The sequence below is a fragment of the Rhincodon typus genome, chromosome 1 (assembly GCF_021869965.1).
Source record: "Rhincodon typus isolate 14 chromosome 1, sRhiTyp1.1, whole genome shotgun sequence".
In the NCBI taxonomy this organism is placed as follows: Eukaryota; Metazoa; Chordata; class Chondrichthyes; order Orectolobiformes; family Rhincodontidae; genus Rhincodon; species Rhincodon typus.
Window position 1 is genome coordinate 25,149,942 of NC_063332.1, and position 19,469 is coordinate 25,169,410.

A 19,469-nucleotide genomic window follows, 5' to 3' on the forward strand; every position below is an offset into this window, starting at 1 on the left:
GGCCAAGCAGCATCTGCTCCTATGATGCTGCTTGGCCTGCTGTGTTCATCCAGCCCTGCACCTTGTTGTCTCGGATTCTCCAGCATCTGCAGTTCCTACTATCTCTGGTTATAGTCCCACAGGTTTATTTAAAATCATAAGCTTTTAGACTGCTACCCTTTCATCTGGTGAAGTCTAATCCAATTAGTTGCCCTAGCACATTTTTCTTGTGCTTGTTATTTGTATTTGTTTCTTGTCCTTTAGCCCTTTTTGAATATAATAGAATCTCAAAATTACTGAATAATTACTTAGAACTTCTGCAGTCAGAGATACAGTGAAACATTCTGTTCCAATTACAGACATGTAGATTCTGGACGTACATCTGACTGTCTAGGTTCTGATCTGCAAGTTGAAAATACAGGTAAGCATACTCTCATTTACATCTAAAGTTAAATCTAAATGTCTACTTGCACTGTATACCAGTTCTAACGTTTATTGTGTTCAAAAAATTTTGCAAGGAAAAGTGAAACTTAAAATGGGGTATTTACAATGTGGAAACTAACTTTTTTGCACAGCAATTACTGACGTATTTTTGGTTAGGTAGAAGTTGAAAGAAACAAATCAGTAGTTGCTAATTTTTTTTTTTGTTAGAGCTCCATTGTTGTTACTAACATCACCATATTTCCATAATCATGTCAACTATTTACTTTGGAGTCCAGTGCACAATGAGAAGCAATATTGAACAGATTTCTGTAAGTTCATCAATCTTCTTGTGCCACTCCTCCAATCTACGGAGGATTGGAAGCTATGGCCTGTTCCTCCACATTTGAGTCTCCTTTCTGTCATCTGTATGCATCCTGTCTGGTTTTGGAGTTATCAAGTTTTTTGTAAATCAACCTGTTCAGAATTGCTATGACCCACCTCTAAAGTAGGTGGAACTTGAACATGGGCCTCTTGGTCCAGGGATCACGACACTACCACTGCACAACAAGAAGGTTTTATTTAAGTATAATCAACCTTTCAAACCTAGTTTTACCAAAATAGATCTCCTTGTTTTTAATGCTTGTCCCCTTTCTTTTCTTTTGCACCATTTTCTTCCTAGGTTAAGATTTACAAAGTACTCATTTAGCATCATTCCTGTCACTTCCATGTGTAGATCCCTGTCAGTGTCTCTAATCTGGCTTGCTTTTTGATTATCCTTCTATTCTTGTGTATATGGAAGAATTTTGACATGCTCATGCCAGTTGTCATTCACTGTTTGACCTTTGCTTTGCATGTTCACTTCAACCTGGTTTGTCTGCTGTCATGAGCCTGTCTGTTTTTTTTCCTTTCTTGATCTTCTGAGGAGCTTTAACTTTGGTTGCCTTTTCCTCCACAAGAATGTATTTTCCATAGTACCTGATCTATGTGGCGTGCGCGCGCTCTGTGTCTGTCTGTCTCTGTGTCTCTCAAAGGCATCCTTTTTATTTTTTTGCTTTGAATCCATTTTCTTGGGTTGTTTTACCATTTCCTGCACCAAACAGATTCCTTATTTAGAAACTGCCTTTATATTTTATTTGGGTATTTTTAGCAGAAAAATGAGATTTTGGCATATGGTTTATTTTTAAGACTTCACTTCTAGGTTTTTTTAATGTGAAATTTATATGCAGCATCATGGTGCCTCATTTTTCTTTTAATTTTTTTTTTGTTTGCTATTGTCAGAAGCCAAACAGACAACTGCTGATGTTGGCCTTGGCAATGAGGAGCATATTTCATCCAAAGGAACATACACACTTGATTTTGATATGTTTGATGTGGTGAACCCTTTTCAGGGTGTGTCAAAAGTCTTGAACTCCCCAGCACAGAAATTGGCTGGCACAGAACTGGACTGTCTGGAACAACATTCTAAAATTTCATCAACTAATGATCAGACTCTGCCTAAGAAAACTGAACAACTGTCAAAAGCCACTCCCAGCAACGACCATGGTAGAAATGAATCAGCAGATATTTCTTTGCAGGTGGAAAGTCAAAGCAGCAGTAGCACAGAACAAGGTTGTGGGATGGTCATATCACAAACCTTGTGTAACTTTGAGGAGGATGGTCTTGAGAAGATCAGTCCTATCATAAGTCGGATAAAAGAGCAAGTTTCACAACTTCCCTTAAAAGAGTCTTTCAATCTTGATAATGTTGACTCTATGAACCCACTCCAAATGGGAGGTCCAAGTCTACCAAATACATCACCACTTGAGCAGAATCTGTTCTGTCTAAATAGAGGTGATATTGACCTGGTGCAACCAGTGCAGTTGGAGATTGAAGGCCAGAAGCCTCCACCAAAAAAGTTGGGAGAGAGAACAGACACAGCTAAAAAGAAGAATGTTTGCAGCAAAGTTGAGAAGCCGTCTAAGGAAGGTGCAAAGCTGAATGAGAAAAATGACCCTGATGATACCTTTGTCCCAAAGGTGGAGTACAACATTGAATGGGATAAATTGGATGACCCAAATTTTAATCCCTTTGGTGGAGGTTCTAAAATTGGTAACTCTCCCAGTCTGACTAAAGTACCACGAGCTCATTCTGATTTACACGGTCAAAGAAATCCAGTGGAGAATGTTGAGTTTGTTGCAAAGGAAACAAGTGAGGTTCTGAGGCCAAATGAAAGTTCTCCTAATTCACCTAAACCACCAGTAGACAAATCTGACGGACCATCTGCACTGGAGGATCCAGTAGAAAATGTAGAGCCTCTTGCAAAAGAAATGGTGGCACAGAGGCCAATAAGCTTTGCTCAGACAATCAACAGTAATGAAGTTACTACGCTGCCGCTCAAGCAACCGTCTAAAAAGTGAGTAGATCAAAATCACTGCAGGCATTTTTAAATGTGCTTTCTTTCACTTTCATCCCTCCCTTAGGCCTAGGGTCACCTTTTCCAATCTAACTGACCATTTGTTCTGCTCTTTTTCAATGTGTCAACTTGTAGACAGTAAATAATGCCATGCACTTGCATGTCAGCATTGTGCACTTGATGTACTTTATTACTTTTTAATAAGTAAGCTATCCATTTCTTCCTATCTTTCTGAAATATGCCCACTCTTGTGTATTCTGCCTCGGCCATGTGCACTTTTCAACCACGTCTCTGTAATAGTCATTACACTCCACAGCAACTTGAGTGAATCCAGACTCTCTGCCAGAACATCAGCTAATTTCTTCCCCTGAGGAACATCAGTGAGCCAAATGATATTTTATTGCTCAGGCTATACTCTAATCCATGTGTGTTGAGTGATTACATTTTGATTTGATAAAACATCGAGCTGCAGCACCTGTAGTTCTAAAACACAACAAATCTGCTTGAATCTGTAGAGAGGAAAGAGTTAACATTTTGCCCAATGACTTCCAGTCGTTGAGCTCTATATTACTGTTTTATCTTTTGCTTTCCTTTTTGTTCAGGAGATGGTGTTGCTGGCTAGGCCAACATTTGTTACCCATCCCTAACTGCCCAGAGGGCATTTAAGTCAACCACATTGCTGTGGTTCTAGTGTCACATGTAGGCTAGACCAGGTAAGGATGGCAGTTTCCTTCCCTAAAGGACATTTGTGAACCAGCTGGGTTTTTCCGAACAGTAGACAATGCGTTCATGGTCATCATTAGTTTCTTAATTCTAGATACTTATTAAATTCAAGTTATACCATCTACTGTGGTGGGCTTTAAGCTCGTGTCCCCAGAGCATCACCGGGGCCTTTGGATTAACAGTCGAGCAATAATACCACTAGGCCATTGCCTCCCCCTATCTCCATGCTTAAGTTGTGAACTTGACTATCCAAGTGCTTCAAAGATCTCTAGATTATTGGTCCTGTAATATTATGGCTGTACAATTATTTTATATCTGTTTGTATATGCTGAAGACACTACTTGTATGGAGGTTTGGTCTCTTTGGCTGAACCTACTTTTAAGTTTGTCTCTTCTGTGATTTAGGAGAGTCTATCCCTAGACTGCATTATATTTACATACCACTGGAATTTTCCATGTTTAAAAAGACCTTTTGATTTGGGATATGAAGGTCAATGCGTCCTTTTGACTTCAGAGACTTGCATAACCTTGCTGATTTATGCCATGGGCCTAGTTTACCAAATTTGGCCAATTTTTGGCTGCTCTTGGAAGTAGGTGTTGAATATCTTGTCCATAGATCTTTAAGACTACAGCTTTGGGTTGCATATGTGCAAGAACACAAACTTGACAAGAAAGGATCAACAATTTAGTCATGGAAAAAGAAATCCTGGAGCTAGCTATCTAATAACTGTACTTTCATCAGATCACAAAAGCTCAGAAGGCACCTATCCTCTAACTTTTTATCTGTCCTTGAAAAGGGATGGTTGACTTTCCAAGATGCCCAGAGCCTGAGAATAAACTCTTACAATAGATCTCTTCTATTTTAATTAATTATTTTGTTTAATAGCAAAGAGTAAGGAAGATTTTAAATGAGCTGCAGAAACGATTGTATGTTCCAAAGTTAGAAACCCTTCCTGATTGCTGATTTACCAAACTTGAGTTTAGCCTAAGCAAATGCACTGCCAGTTTAAACTATGGGGAAAGAATCCATGATCCTAATTTTTAAGATGATCAACATTTTGAGTAGCATATGGCTTTTATATGTCTAACTGCTCTTGTTCTCACTCCTGTCTTTCTTACTACCTGTTTACAAATGTGAATATTTTTGCCTTTCATAGGAGGGTGGCTCTTTTTCCTTTGGCATTTCAAGATGGTTTTTCAGCTTTTTAAACAGTCACATTCCCTATCCCTCAGTTAAGTCATCAGAAACTGTTCTGCGTCAGTGTAGATTTTTAAATGGCTGTTATGGCTGTAGCCGTGCTTGATGGGAATACTTTTTAATAGGGGGGCCTTGTGTGTTCCTGCTATCTGTTGCTTATGATGCATTCATGTTTTTGTATTGTGAATAAAAGCTATTATAATTCCCTTCTTCCCATTCTTTTCATCCTAAACATGGAAGTTTGTCCATTTCAAATCCCCTTTTGCTTTATCTATTTTTAGACTTTATGGATCTAAAATAATTGTACTGATCTTAATATTTTCAGAAACACTTGTAAAGTTAAACCAATGATGGAGGTCTCAGCAATTCCCTTTCAACAGGTGGGTCTGAATTTCCAAATATTTACTAGTCCAGTGTGACACTTACCACACCCAAATGCTTGAAGTTGCAATGATTGTAAACAATCTAGTGGAGTGCTGCTTGCATCACTGGGGCCTCCCACAATTGCTATTGGATCTGACTTGAAGGAAGAAATTCATTATATTTCAAGCAAATTTTGTTGATGGGTTGACTAAACGAAGATGGGAATTCTGTAAAACAATGTATGCTGAATAGGCAAAATGGCAGAAACAATGGACTGAATAGCCTCCTGTACTGTAACTTCTGATTAAATGAAGCGTAATGAGGCTGGCATGAAGAACAGCAAGCAGATTATGTAAATACACACTCTCTCCAATAGACTATACTGCAGAGGGATCTGGGTGTCCTTGTGCATACAAGTCAGCATGTAGACAGACGCTGCAAGTATTAAAAAGACGAATGGAACGTATGCCTTATTACAAGGGAGTTGGAGCAAAGGAAGGGCCGTCACTCCCTTGACATTCAATGATATTACATTTGCTGAATTCCCACTCATCATATCTTGAAGATGGTTGGGAGGTTTCCGTTAACCAGAAACTGTATAGGACTAGCCATATATACCATCTCTACGACAGCAGGTCAGAGGCTTGCAATCTTGCAGCAAGTGACAGTCTCCAAAGCCTGTCCACCATGTACATAACACGTCAGGTGTGATGGAATAATCCTACTACCCTGGATGAATGCAGCTCCGACAACAAGCTTGACATCACCTAGGTCACAATTTGCATGATTCAACTTTTGTTCCCTCCACTGCCTCAGCAGTGTACAATCAAGAGCATGCATTGTAGTAGCACGGGCTCACTTTTTAACAGTGACTTCCTATTTGCGATCTCCAGATAGACAAAGTCAGCAGGTGTTTTGGAAAGCCACGACTTGCATGATCCTCCTCCAATTTTCCCCTTTTTTGTGTGGCTCTGATCTATAGCACTTCCATTCACTGCTGGGTCAAAATCCTGGAACTTCATAACGGTTTCAGATGTCCTTACACCTCTAAAGACTTGGGCTTTTCAAAAAGACAGCAATGCAACTACAGATGAGCAATAAATTTTGGTTTAGTCAGCCACCTCCTTTGAACTCCTTTTTAAATGCAATTGAGTGAAGTTCACTATGCTGATTTCCAACACAAACACTATCTCCCTCCTCCTAAGCAAATCAGATTTAGTAGACTACGTGGCATTAACTATTTCCTATGACTTCTACCCTAGAGATAGTTATGGTTAAGATCTCTTTTTTTGAAAAACCTTGATCGGTTTAAATAGCTTGATTCGTGAATTTAATAGTCACTAGTTGGACTACTGCAATGACCAGTGCCATATAACTTTTTGATTTTATTGCCATGTGTATTTTACAGTAATATGATAAAATACAGTGAAAAGCTTTTGTTGCCTCAATGGCATCATTTTGAATAATTTAAGAATAAGTTGGGGATGGCAAAAGACAAGGATATAGCTTGAAGAGTCCATCAGTGCATCAGAAGCTGCATGTGGTTTCTGAAGATTTCCAACCATGGCTTGACAAATTTATTCACTCTCTTAGGATTCTGTCTCCTCACCTGAAGCTGAAAATATTGATATGAGGCTGACGCCCAATTTCGAGCGAATAATTGCTGATGGCAGAGTACCATCAACAATGACTGATGCAGAAATACTGGATGGTATTGACTTTGGCTTCTCTGTGCCAGGATCCTCTGCGTTCCGTAATGATGTTATTGAAAGTGAAACTGAAGAATTCAGGCCTGCTGACCAAAGTAAGATTGCTACCTTGTCAGTCAAGGAGTAAATCAATTTTTTTTTTTATAAAATGTAGGCCTGGGTTTTGACTCCTGCTTAATTCTTTTAACTTCAATAATTGGGCATGTTAAATCTGCAATCCAGCTGTTCAGTATTTACTTGTATTCTCTGCTGTTCATGTCAGACTTGATTTTGAGCTTGAGATCAGTGGAAGATTATTCTGACCAGAGGTAGGAGCTCTGATTTGTGCATAAAATATTATCGTTCATTTAGAAAATGAACTTGTAAAATAAGGGAATTAAATTCTTTGTGACTGACTTCAAATCCTGTTGTGCACTGTCTTAGTTTAGACTTTTAATATTGTGTAGTTGATAGTTTTGCTTGGTAGCCATATAATACCAAACTGCAAAGAACTAACCCTCCTTGTTTAAATGTGACTGATTTTTTCAACACCATGCATATACTTTTTGCAAGGAACTACTTTTTTCTTAAGAATTAGAATTAGCTTTATTATCACATACTCACATGAGTACAATGACAAGTTTACAATTCACCACTTTTGGCACCATCTGAGGTACCAAGGTATCTAGCTACAGATTAAGTACAAATTCTTGAGGGGAAAAGAAGTTAGCAAAATAAAGAAATAAAAATTTCAGCAATAAATTAGGAAAATATGTGAGTTAAAATAAGTCTGTAAAACCCTGGTTAGACCGCACTTGGAATATTGTGTTCAGTTCTGGTCATCTCATTATAGGAAGGATGTGGAAGCTTTAGATAGGGTGAAGAGGAGATTTACCAGGATGCTGCCTGCACTGGAGGGCAGGTCTTATGAGGAAAAGTTGAGGGAGCTAGGGCTCCTTTTCATTGGAGCGAAGAAGGATGAGAGGTGACCTGATAGAGGTGTACAAGATGGTGAGAGGCATAGATAGAGTGGATAGCCAGAGACTTTTTCCCAGGGTGGAAATGACTATTACGAGGGGGCATAATTTTAAGGTAATTGGAGGAAGGTACAAGGGAGATATCAGAAGTAGGCTCTTCACAGAGGTGGGTGTGTGGAATGCGCTGCCAGCTGTGGTAGTGGAGTCATACTTTAGAGACGTTTAAGCAACTCTTGGATAGGCACATGGAGGATAGTAAAATGCATGCAGGTTAGATTGATCTTAGTAGGATAATAGGTCGACACAACATAGTGGGCCGAAGGGCCTGTACTGTGCTGTACTGTTCTATGTTGTATGTACGTTCTAAACCAGACTGCATCGGGCTTCACCAAGCTAGGAGTCCGAGCCTGTGCTGGGAGTCCAAGTCTATGCTGTTTCACCCTGGGCATTGCCAATTCTGGCCAAGAATCGGATGGGAGGAGGAAGGGTGGAAGAAATGGATGGAGCGGACAAGCTCCAGCTCAGGAGTTCTACTCCTCCACCTCGGTCTAAGGCTGTTCTGCCTTTTTTCCTCCTGCACTCACCCCATTTCAGTGTTTGGAAATTACTGAACTTAGTGGTGGGGTTTTTTAGTTGAATAGGGATATTTTTTCAGCAAATTAGAGTATGCTACTTAAAGTGCCCACTTTTCCAACTCAATTGATTTTCTGGGCAAGAATAGAGTTCCTAAGAGCCAATTAGGCCATGCCCACTAGGTTTATATGGAAGGACTAAATTGATCCATGCAGTTGCTCGAACTTCATCCAGGCATTGCTGCCTCATGACCCACTGCTTAGAAAGTGGCATAGTGGTTCAGTGGTTAGCACTGCTGCCTTACAGTACCAGGGACCCAGGTTCAATTCCACCTTTTTGTGCAAACTCTACACAGACAGTCGCCATTCTCCCTGTCTGCGTGGGTTTCTTCTGGGTGTTTCAGTTTCCTCCCACAATCCAAAGATGTGCAAGATCGATTTGCCATGCTAAATTGTCCCATAGTGTTGAGAGATGTGCAGGCTAGGTGGGCTAGCCAAGGGAAATACAGGGTTACTAGGGTAGGTCTGGGTGGGATGCTCTGAGGGTCAGTGTGCCATTGATGGGCTGAATGGCCTGTTTCCACACTAAGGATTCTGTTCTTTTCTAAGTCACTTCAAACTTCTAACAGTACTGTTGTATTGTGTCATGATATCTGGTGACTGTCAAAGATTACCCTGCTCTGTATGCCACTCCTGTCTTCTAGGGAAGGCCTTGCCTTGTCTTGTTGTGAGTCCTGTCTCTTTTGACTAATGTACCAGCTGCCATCAGCATTATAACAAGCGAAGTACTCTGGATGATGCCTTTTTCTAAAATTTAACTGGAAAGGTACTGAGTGACTTCCAAGATCTGGCAGCATCTATGGTGGGGGATTTTTCAGGTCCATGTTTCTTCTGACTAATAATGCGATTAGCATTACTTTGTAGCTAAGTGGCCATTTCCTTTTCTGACTGGAGCAATTGTTTTTTCCATGTCTGGAGCTTTATTGTCACCCTACATGAAGTCTTTGTCTTTGTTCAGGTGTGAAAAATGACATTAGGGATTTGCTGAGCCACGCAAACTTGTGACATAAAAACAAGTCACTGGAGAATCTTGGCAAAGCTGACAGCATCTGTGTAGAGAAGCAAGTTGGCATTTAGGTCCAATATGATCCTTTTGAAGAGTCCCATTGGACTTCGGTCTTGATGAACTGTCACCAGACTCAACATTAACTATGCTTTTTCCCCAAAAATGCTTCCAGGCCTGCTGAGTTTCACCAGCAATTTGTTTGTTTTGCTTGTTTGCTGTTCTCTTGAAGAGAATTTATTAAGCAGCTTTAGGGAGTCGGCTGGAAATGACAGCAACTTCATCAAAACAGAAGCATCTTCCATTGGTCTTCTCAAGCCAAACCAAATAAAGATTGATATGAATGTCTTCGTTATGAGTAGAAAGCACAAGTAAATACTTGTAATTCAGGTTTAACATGCCCAATTTCTGAACTGAGAATTAAGAGTCAAGAATCAGACCTATTAAGAAGTGGTTAAGCTGGGACCATAGGCTTTTCTTTGTGAATCATTTTGAAATAGGTTTTTCAAGCATTTGGCTCAAAGATCTCTCCATTTTAATTTTCTTTTCTTGTCTCTTACCAAATAGTTAACTTCTCTGTGCTTGTACATTCCACCTGTGCCCGGTTTGATTTTGATCTAGAGCAAAAATCTCCAGCTGATTATGTTGGAAACACTGATTTTCTGACTGAGTCCAATCCTCTAATGACTTGTTCTTTGACACGAATGTCTGTCTTTCTCAAAGGCCATCCATTTTAGTTAATCTAATATTTCAATTCAAATTTAATAATGGCTTAGATTTGCTGAAGGGTTAACTAATGCTAATTGGTACCTAGATATTCAGATCACAGCAAAGAAATTAATGCTTTTCAAATAAGGGGTAGAGAAGAGAAAGTCCCTTAGGATAAAGGCTCAAAGTTGGATGACAAACAAAAAGGGTTCATGCACTCTCTACAAACTTTTTGAAGGAAAACTTCCTCAAGTTTGTAGAATGAGTCCACAAAAAATTACATCTGCACTTTAAGTCTTTTATGTTAAAGAATTGAAAGTGAATGTGTTTTTTGAGAATGTGAAACTTTTGGATGGGCAAGACAAACAGAACTTATCTAGTCTCGAGGAAGTGGTCTTGTGGAACCACCATAGTTCTCTGCAGTTTGAGTGACTTGTTTGGCCATTTGAGTTGATTGATCCAATTATACCTGAATTGGCTATTAAGTAACATGACACCATGTTTCTTTACTGATATCATGTCTAAGGTACCACGCACTGAACTTAAATTCTCAACAAGCATGATAATGATTCAATCTGTATCTTCAACTGTTGTTGTCTTGATTTTGATTTTGTTTTTAAAACAGTTCCAGCTTTTAATGATCCTATAGAAATTGATTACCTGGAGCAGTTTGGTCACTCTTCAGTAAGTATGGAAACTTGTTTAGTAATGAATTTACTCTGCTCTGTGACCTGTTTCAATTTTCATCAATTGCAAATGCTGGCATTCACTAATTACTGAGATACTTGAGTAGTAAACCAGCATAATCCAATACTTCATTTCATGTTGGGTAATTGTTAACCAAAGACACTTGTCTATACTATTGCTTGCTTTAAAAATAGCTTGTATGCTGTATTACTGCAGTTTAAATTTTTCATTTTGACGACTGGAGTGTAACCGTAGTTCTTGTTCAGTGAGCACTTACTTACCTTTTTCCTAATGTTTGCTTCAACTATTGATGCTCTACTACAGTTAAGCCTTTTTTTTTTAAATTTTGTGTCCACGCATGGATGAAGTATTGGGAAGAGGTATAGGTGTGTGAAATTACTATTATGATTGCTCATGCTCAAGTAATAACATTGGCAAGTCTCTCTAATTTGTATTTAACCCTGGGCTTCCTCTATAGACAAGTCTACATAACCTTGTTATTAGGTGTTGTTTTCAAGATGCTACTGACGCAAATTGCAATCTTGGAATTTAAGATAATTTCATCCATTCTCGTTTTCTTCCCACTTACCAATCATCTATCCTCTTAGTACACCCAAATAAGATTGTAACTGGTTTTAACTGCCCACTTTATTGAACCAGTCTAACTCTGTAGTAGAGTGGCACACTACGTTAGAATTGCAGCATAGTCCCAAATGTGCTGTTATGTTTGTGGTCTTACCTTGCCGTGCACTAAGAGCATTTCTTTACTTCCACCTTTTTTTTTTTTTTTTTGTTAAAAACGTGTTTGGTGAGAGGGCAAGTTAATACTTTGCATAACAGCAAAGATCTAGTTCCAAAGAAATTTTAAATACTGAACCTAATGTAGTTTTCTATTATTTTCAGTTCCATGCCTCTGCTTTACGAAAGCAATCTCTCTACCTAAAATTTGATCCTCTTTTAAGAGAGAGTCCTGTTCGGCACATTGAGACTAATCCTGGTTTGACTAATGGAACAACTAATGGGTAAATCAACTATTTAATTTTTGAATCTTTTGTGGAGCTGACGGGCACCTGAAATTTACTGAAGTTACTTAAACTGACCAATAGAATTGTACTTCTATAATCGTGTGTTCTTATGTAATAGAATTTTTGAATTCAGTGAGAATTAAGTCTAAAACTTAATGGCTTTGAATTCTGTTGAATCTTAGGTGTTTGCTAGATTTCTATTTTTTAGTTTAATTTTGATCCACTGTTTCTGTAGCATGCAGTATTTCTCATCCTAATAAAATTAGTCATACAGCATGGAAACAGACTTTTTTTTGATTCAATTCATCCATGCTGACCAAGTTTCCCTAAACTGAACTAGTCTCATTTGCCTGTATTTGGCCCATATTCCTCTAAACTGTCTTCCCATTCACTTACCTAGCCAAATGTTGACTTTAAATGTTGTCACCATACCTGCATCTACCACTTCCTTGGGTAGTTCATTCCACATTTGAACCACCCTCTGCGAAAAGGTTGCCCCTCAAGTTCCTCTTTAAATTTTTCTTCTCTCTTTCCTTGCAAAACATGCCCTCTAGTTTTGAACTCCTACAACCTAAGGAAAAGACCTTTGCTCTTCACCTCATCTTTTGATGTTATAAACCTCAAAGTCACCTCTTGGCCTCCTACATGCCAGTGGGAAAGTCCCAGTCTATCCAAGCTCTCCTTTATAGCTTAAAACGCTCCAGTCCCAGCCATAATCTTTTCTGCACTTTCTCCAATTTAATAATCCCCTTCCCATAGCTGGACATCCATAAATGTACTCCAAAAGTGCCCTCAGCAACATTATGTACCACTTCAACACTATGTCCTAACTCCCATACTCCGTGGTCTGAGCAATGAAGGAAAGTGTGCTAAACGCCGCCTTGATCGTCCTTTTTATGCGTGACGCAAATTTCAAAGAACTATGTGTACCTGAGCCCCTAGGTCTCTGTTCGACAACACTACCCAGGGCCTGATCATTAACCATGTAAGTCCTCCTAGTTTGTTTTGCCAAAGTGCACTATCTCATATACATCCAAATTAAACTCCATTGCCACTCCTCGGCTCATTAGCCCAATTGATCAAGAACCTTTTGTAATCTCGGGTAACCTTCAATGTCAACTATACCACCAATTTTGGTGTCATCACAAGCTTGCTAACCATGCTTCCTAAATTCTCATCCACGTAGTGTCATATAAATGACAAACAGTGGAGCTGGAATTGATTCCTGCTGAACACAGCTGGTCACAGGCCTCCAGTCTGGAAAAACAACCCTTCACCACCACTATTACTACCACCACTCTCTATCTCCCATTGTCAAGCTGATTTTGTATCCCTGAATCCCAGGTAACTTAACTAACTTTGCTGATCAGTTTACCATGTGCAACCTCCTCAAAGGCTTTACTAAAGTCCATGCAGACAACTTCTACTGCTCTGCCCTTGTCTTTTTTTTTTTTTTTTTTTATTTTTTTTGCTTACATCCTCAAACTCCAAGTTTGAGAGACACTGTCCCACACAAAGCCATGCTGACTATCCCTAATCAGTCCTTACCTCTCCAAATTCATGTAAATCCTATCTCTCCGAATCCCCCCAACAACTTGCCCACCAATGATGTCAGACTCACCGGTCTATAGTTTTCAGGCTTCTCCTTACAGCCTTTCTTAAAGGCACAACATCAGTCACCTTCCAGTCCTCCAGCACCCCTCAAATATCTCAGCTGAAGGTTTCCATTTCTTAGCTAATTTCATCTCCATAAGAGAGCAGTCTAAAAATAGAAGAATTACTCGTTCCTTGCTTTTGCATTTTTTTGGACTTGGAGGGAGGATAAGTGGCAATCCTACATGCTAAGGAAGCACTCTGTGCTAGTGAGTGCTCTGGTCTGTTTTGAGTTTGTATGAGTGCCTAGTTATCTGCTAATGTACTATGCCTAGACATTTTAAGTTGCTAGTTCCTAATATACCTAGTTCTGAATGTAGGATTAAGTGTAGGAATGAGATACTCGCGTAAATGGAGTCAGTAAAAGTAAATGTGTTTGGCCACTTATTTTTTTTTTTTAAAAAAACATTTTCTCTTTAATCTACAGTTCAAGCACTTCAAACCCTGAAACCAGATCTAGTCATCATGCTGAAAATTCAGAAGAAATGGTTGTAAGTGGTTTCATTGTAAGAAATAATTGTTAGTGAGATGTAATTTCAATCTCGGAGCTCTTTTATTTCATAACAGCCGGTTTTGTTCGACCAGGAATCTCTGCATAATTGGTTGTTTTAACCTTTTGATCTAGTGTCAGAAGATGGTACCTGAAAGTTGTAAATCTGTTTTTAAAACTTTTAGGATATTACTACCTTGATCCCTGTGCCATCCATTATCAATCCAGCAGTTGAGTTCACATCCGTTAATGTTCCTACTGAGGATGCCATTATTGAAGTACTAAAATACAGCCAAAAGGACATGGATGCTGCAATTCTGGCTGTAAAGGAAGAGGTAAGTGTGAGATTTCGGGGCTTCTCATTATACACGGTTTAATTTTTTTTTTTTTTTTTGTTGCTGATTTCATCTTAAATACAAGTCTCTCAGTTGCTTGACAGTATAAATTTTGGTGAAAAGCAATGTCTTGCATCATTAGGACACCGCTTCAATAATGCAAGTGCATCAATGCATAATATTTAATTTACACAAGGCAAACATGTTGATTAGGCAGCAAATTGACTCCAGATTAAACTTGTTCCATGACACAATTAACATTATATTTTCTGAGTGTGATCTTTATACGAAAGTATATTTTGTTGCCTGTGTAAATAAGCCACATTATTAGCTTGACTGATCTCCAGTTGGTGGTTAGTTTAGCTGTTGGAGCAGTCAGGATTCTTTTGCAAAAGTCAGCCAGTTAGAATCAATCAATATTTTAAAGTTTTATGTTAACTTGGACATTTTTCCTGATTTTATTTTTAGTTTTAATGACAAAGCTTGAACATTTGTCCTTTCAAATTCTTAAGTTTTTTTTTTAAAGCAAGTTGTAGTTCAGGCAAAACGACATCAATTTGGTGACACATCCATTATTCTCCATGAGTGCATTCCAGATGAGGATTAAGTAGTTTTGTGCAAAGATGTTTTTATACCCTAGCTTTGATTTTATGTATTATTGTCACATGTACCTAGCTGCAGTGAAAAGCTTTTGTTTTGTGTGCAGTACAGGCAGATCATAGCAGAGTTAATTAGCGTAATAGAACAGAGCGAGGAATACAATGTTACTGCAGCAGAGATGGTGAATTTGAGGCTTAAAAGAGGAGAACAATTCTAAGAACTTTAGAGAACTCATAAAGAATTGCTATACATCGGTGTCATCTTGCCTACAAACTGTCTATATATTGTGGGTGTATTGTAGTGTAATGAATAACTCCAGTTAGGCACAATCCAGAGTGGAGTTCACATTGCTTCGTAGCCATTGGGAAATTAAAATTCAATTTTAGATATTTCTAGATTGAAATGTTAGTATTGATTGAAATAGTTAGATTTGTTTCTTCTTTCCTCTATGGAAGAACTCCATCTTCGGTAATGTTCCCTTTTGGCAAGAAAACCTGCCATCGTTGCCTTGTATGGCCAATGTGATGTCAAACCCACAATGAAATAGTTGAACCAAATGGCTTAATGAGCCACTCAGTTGTATCTTAAAAAGTTGATTTTCATGCACTGCAGGGGTTCAAGAAGGTGCCGCTTGTGTGAAATTTTGGAATATGCAATAAATGCTGATCTTGATAACACTTTATTTTAACTACTGTCCTCCCCAAACTTCCACAAAATCTATATTATTTTGCACCTCCCCCCCCCCCCCCCCCCCTTTAATATTTCTGAATTGCATCTTTTTAAACTTAGTTCTTTCATTGAGATGACATTCTATGACTGGGACAATATTTGTTGCCCTTCCATAATTGCCCTTGAGTAGCTTATATGGCTATTTGAGGGCAGTTGATTGAAATATTGCTGTGGACCTGGAGTCAATTGAGGCCACAGAGTATGTGTGACTACCTTTTCATCCCTCAGGGATGTTGGTAAACCAGATGGATATTTGTAGCAGTCATGTCATAGTCACCGTTACTGACATTTGCTTTCAGATTTTTACTAAAAAATTGCATCAATGCCAGCAGCTGCTATGTTGAGATTTGGGCCCAGGTCACAATATTAACCTGGACCTCTGGATTAATAATCCAGACTTTTGGTATTACTATCATGCCACAGTGTTGTGCACTGGAAATTGTGAATCAACTTTTAACAGCTAAGTTAATGCCATAGTTTACCACCTCATTTCCAAAGTATGGCAGCTGACCCAAATAGCACCAACTTGGACTAGATGACCGTCTGCTCTAGAGATTAGGCCAACTGAGCCCTCCGTCTAATCTAATACCTTTAAATTTTTCCTTAATCTGCCCGTCTGAACAATGGAGATGGAAATTTCCTGCCATTGTCTTGTATCTAGACTTGGCTGCCCTGAAATTTAGAAGGTAGAGTGGTGACTTAATTACAGTTGGATATTGTGGGTGATGTGATAGATGGAGGAGAAATTACCCTGTTTTTGCTTGTTTGGTGTCCAGAACTATGGAGTATGGTCTAAAAATTAGAGACCAAGGTTTTTTGTGAGATTAGAAAGCACTACTTGTAAAGATGGTAAGAATTTGAAACTTGTCTGCGAATAACTCTTGATAGATAATTGTTTTCAAACCTTCAAATTTTTTTGGAAACAGTTAGAGATATTTAGTGGCTTTGGCAGCATCGAATATAATTTGATTGTTCAAAACTCGGATGCTTTCAGGCTTTTGAATTTTTCCCGTACGTTGCATTTGAGTATTTTGCCATTGTACTGAGACTTGATTAACTGAAGTCATGAGTGAAGTGGAATAAAATAAGTTGTGCTGTAGATCGGCCATGATCTCAATGTTGGAGCCACCTGGGGACTAGATGGCCCCAACTGTATTCTTAAAAACTGAAAGAACTGCAGATACTGTAAATCAGGAACAAAAGCAGAAGTTGCTGATAAAGCCTAGTGTGTCTGGCAGCATCTGTGAAGAAAACTTGGTTAACATTTTGGGTCCAGTTCTGAGGGAGTGTCACCAGACCTGAAACATTAAAGTCTGATTTTCCTTCACAGATGCTTCCAGACCTGCTGAGCTTTTTCCAGCAACTTGTATTTTTGTTCCAACTGTGTTCTTGCCTTGTTAATGTTCACTGGGTGCCTCTTTTTAAACTGCATCCTCTCCACTCCTTTGTTGTGACATTGTGAAAATCGTAACCCTTTTTTTTTTTCCATCTTGGCATTCCTTGCTTGACTACTTGATAGACAACCTGAATTTTTTGATTCACATTCAAGTTCACTTGTTATAGCAGTCAAATTTTTTTATGTTCAGCTCCTTTATAAACTGACTTTGGGAACTTGGATTCATTTCTTGAAAACAAATCTTTTTCACAGGTTAGTCGTCAGGAAGCCGTGACTTTAGAATGGAAACAGAAAGCTGAGGAAAGCTCTGCACAATGCGCGGAAATGAAGTAAGAACCTTTTTATTTGCAAGGTTTGCTTGTAACCTTTGGATATCATTTAGATGTTTTGCCTATTGTTTTCATCTTTTAGAGGCTAACAATATTTTGTATGTTATCTCCTAGAAAAATTGTAAACGAATATTCCGAGGTGACCTTTCAAATGATGGGTGAGTTCTATTATCTTGGTCACCTCTTCAGACTCCTTTTGCAATAAAGTTTGACTGACTGATGTGTTCTTGGGAAGCTTAGTATTTGATGTACTGAATAGAGTTTCTAAATTGTGTGGAAATAACATTTTGTTGGTTATTTTTGAATTTAGAGGAATCTGGCAAGAAAAGCGAATTGGCCAAGGCAGAGATGCAAAAACTAACAGAAGAAAAGCTACAAGCTTTGAAAGAACTAAACTCGGTTGAAAACGCATTTTCTGAGTTGTTTAAGCGATTTGAAAAACAAAAGGAAGCAATTGAGGGTTACAAAAAAGTAAGTGTACCTCCAAAGTAGTTTAATACAATATGCTGAATTACAATTTTGCAACCTTCTGAATTGTGATCTGGATTGAGTGGATATTGAGAAGCAAATTGAAGGCTGCTTAGGAAGAAACATCATCCTAAACTATAAATACTTTAAAATGGATTATTGGATCAAAATTGACAGGCAAGAGTTTCTAGGTTGTTCAGGAGAATTTTTCAATATTTAAGCTTCATTGAGAGAAGGTGTTGTTGGATCTATTTCTTGGGATTGAGGTGGATCAATGGTCAGGTAGAGGAACATTGTTGGAGGCCAGTTATTGTGTCCCAGTGTCTAGTTTGGCAATGGATGAAGATCACCAATGTAGCATTAACTGGCAGAAAGCCAAATTCAATAAGTAAGGATGGATCTGAATCAAATTGGAATTGAAATTTGGCAGACAAGCCACTAAGTGAACAATGGGCTTCATTTGAAGAATGTGAGCACAGACCAGGTATGTCCTCTGTGAAAAGGAAAAGTAGAGATGAAAAATTGAGCCCCCTTCATAAAAGATTTTGAAGTTGGAAAAGTAATTGTCTGGTAGGTTATAAAGGAACAGGCTGGATAAAGAAGGAACCACCAACCTGGCTACTGCTGCTTTCCCTGATCGGTCATTGCTGCACACCTACCCAACAGTATCCAAAACTGTGTACTGGTTTTCAAGGGGAATAGCCACATGGGGTACTCTCTACCTACTCCCTTTTGCCTTTCCTGGTGGTCACCCAGCTACTCCCAGCCTGCATCTTTGGTGTGACCACCTCAGTAAAACTCCTTTCAATGATGCGCTCAGCATCTCGAATGATCCTGAGTGCATCCAGCTCCAGCTCCCTAACACGGTCTCCCAGGAGTTGCAGCTGGATGCACTTCACAAGTGTAGTCATCAGGGACGATGGCAGTCTCCCTGATCTCCCACATCCTGCAGGAGGAGCATACCACTGCCCTAACGACCATCTCAAATGCTCTAAAACTAAAGAGGAAATTTAAAAGGACTTTATCTGAGCTTACATGTACTTTTTGCTGAGCCGCTGCTCACCGAAGTGCCTCAAGCCAACACCTCGTTCTGCAACCAAAAATTTTCCAAGAGATTTTTTTTGGTTAGAGCAGGAGGGAGGGAAGCACTACAGTGATGTAATGTTTGGGGCTAAAGCACTCCTTGATACCAGGCCCACAACAATCTGCTCTTTAGTGCAGGTGACTGCTTCCAGGCTCAAATGTATGTGTTGAAGTGATGCATGCCTCCCTCCATTGCCCTCTGCTGAACCAGTATCCTGGAAGTGTTGGTATAACGTTTTCATCTAAATTTTTAATATTGATGTGTTATTATAGCGCAGAAGATACCACTTTGGTTCATGTTTGCTGTCTGTAGAGCAATCCAGTTAGCACCCACTCCCTTGTCTGCATCCTCAAAGCCCTGCAGGCTTGTCTCAAGTGCTCATTCAGCTTTTTTGGAAGTAATTGATCATCTGCATTTCTACTTGCACTAAATAAGCAGCAGGTTCCAGTTCATCACCATTTTGTTGCTTTTAAATGTTGACAATCCCCAGTCCCACATATGTTGCCCAACATTTAAATCTCTTCTGTATTCCTTTTATACTATCAGTTAATTGAACAGCTTCTCCTTTGTCTACTTTTTATCTAAACC

General features: G+C 39.0%; 1 protein-coding gene across 2 annotated transcripts in view; it reads left to right on the forward strand.

Annotated features, from left to right (window-relative positions):
• The window catches only part of tacc3 (transforming, acidic coiled-coil containing protein 3), a 44,504-nt gene that overhangs the window by 18,125 nt on the left and 6,910 nt on the right, over window positions 1-19,469 (forward strand). For both annotated transcript variants that reach the window (XM_020532788.2, XM_048597821.1), the window contains 11 exons: window positions 339-400; window positions 1,681-2,794; window positions 5,040-5,094; window positions 6,671-6,881; window positions 10,711-10,769; window positions 11,676-11,794; window positions 13,878-13,941; window positions 14,126-14,275; window positions 17,253-17,329; window positions 17,444-17,487; window positions 17,640-17,800. In XM_020532788.2, coding sequence (XP_020388377.2) covers window positions 339-400; window positions 1,681-2,794; window positions 5,040-5,094; window positions 6,671-6,881; window positions 10,711-10,769; window positions 11,676-11,794; window positions 13,878-13,941; window positions 14,126-14,275; window positions 17,253-17,329; window positions 17,444-17,487; window positions 17,640-17,800 — 2,116 coding nt within the window. The remainder of the gene's footprint in view (window positions 1-338; window positions 401-1,680; window positions 2,795-5,039; window positions 5,095-6,670; window positions 6,882-10,710; window positions 10,770-11,675; window positions 11,795-13,877; window positions 13,942-14,125; window positions 14,276-17,252; window positions 17,330-17,443; window positions 17,488-17,639; window positions 17,801-19,469) is intronic.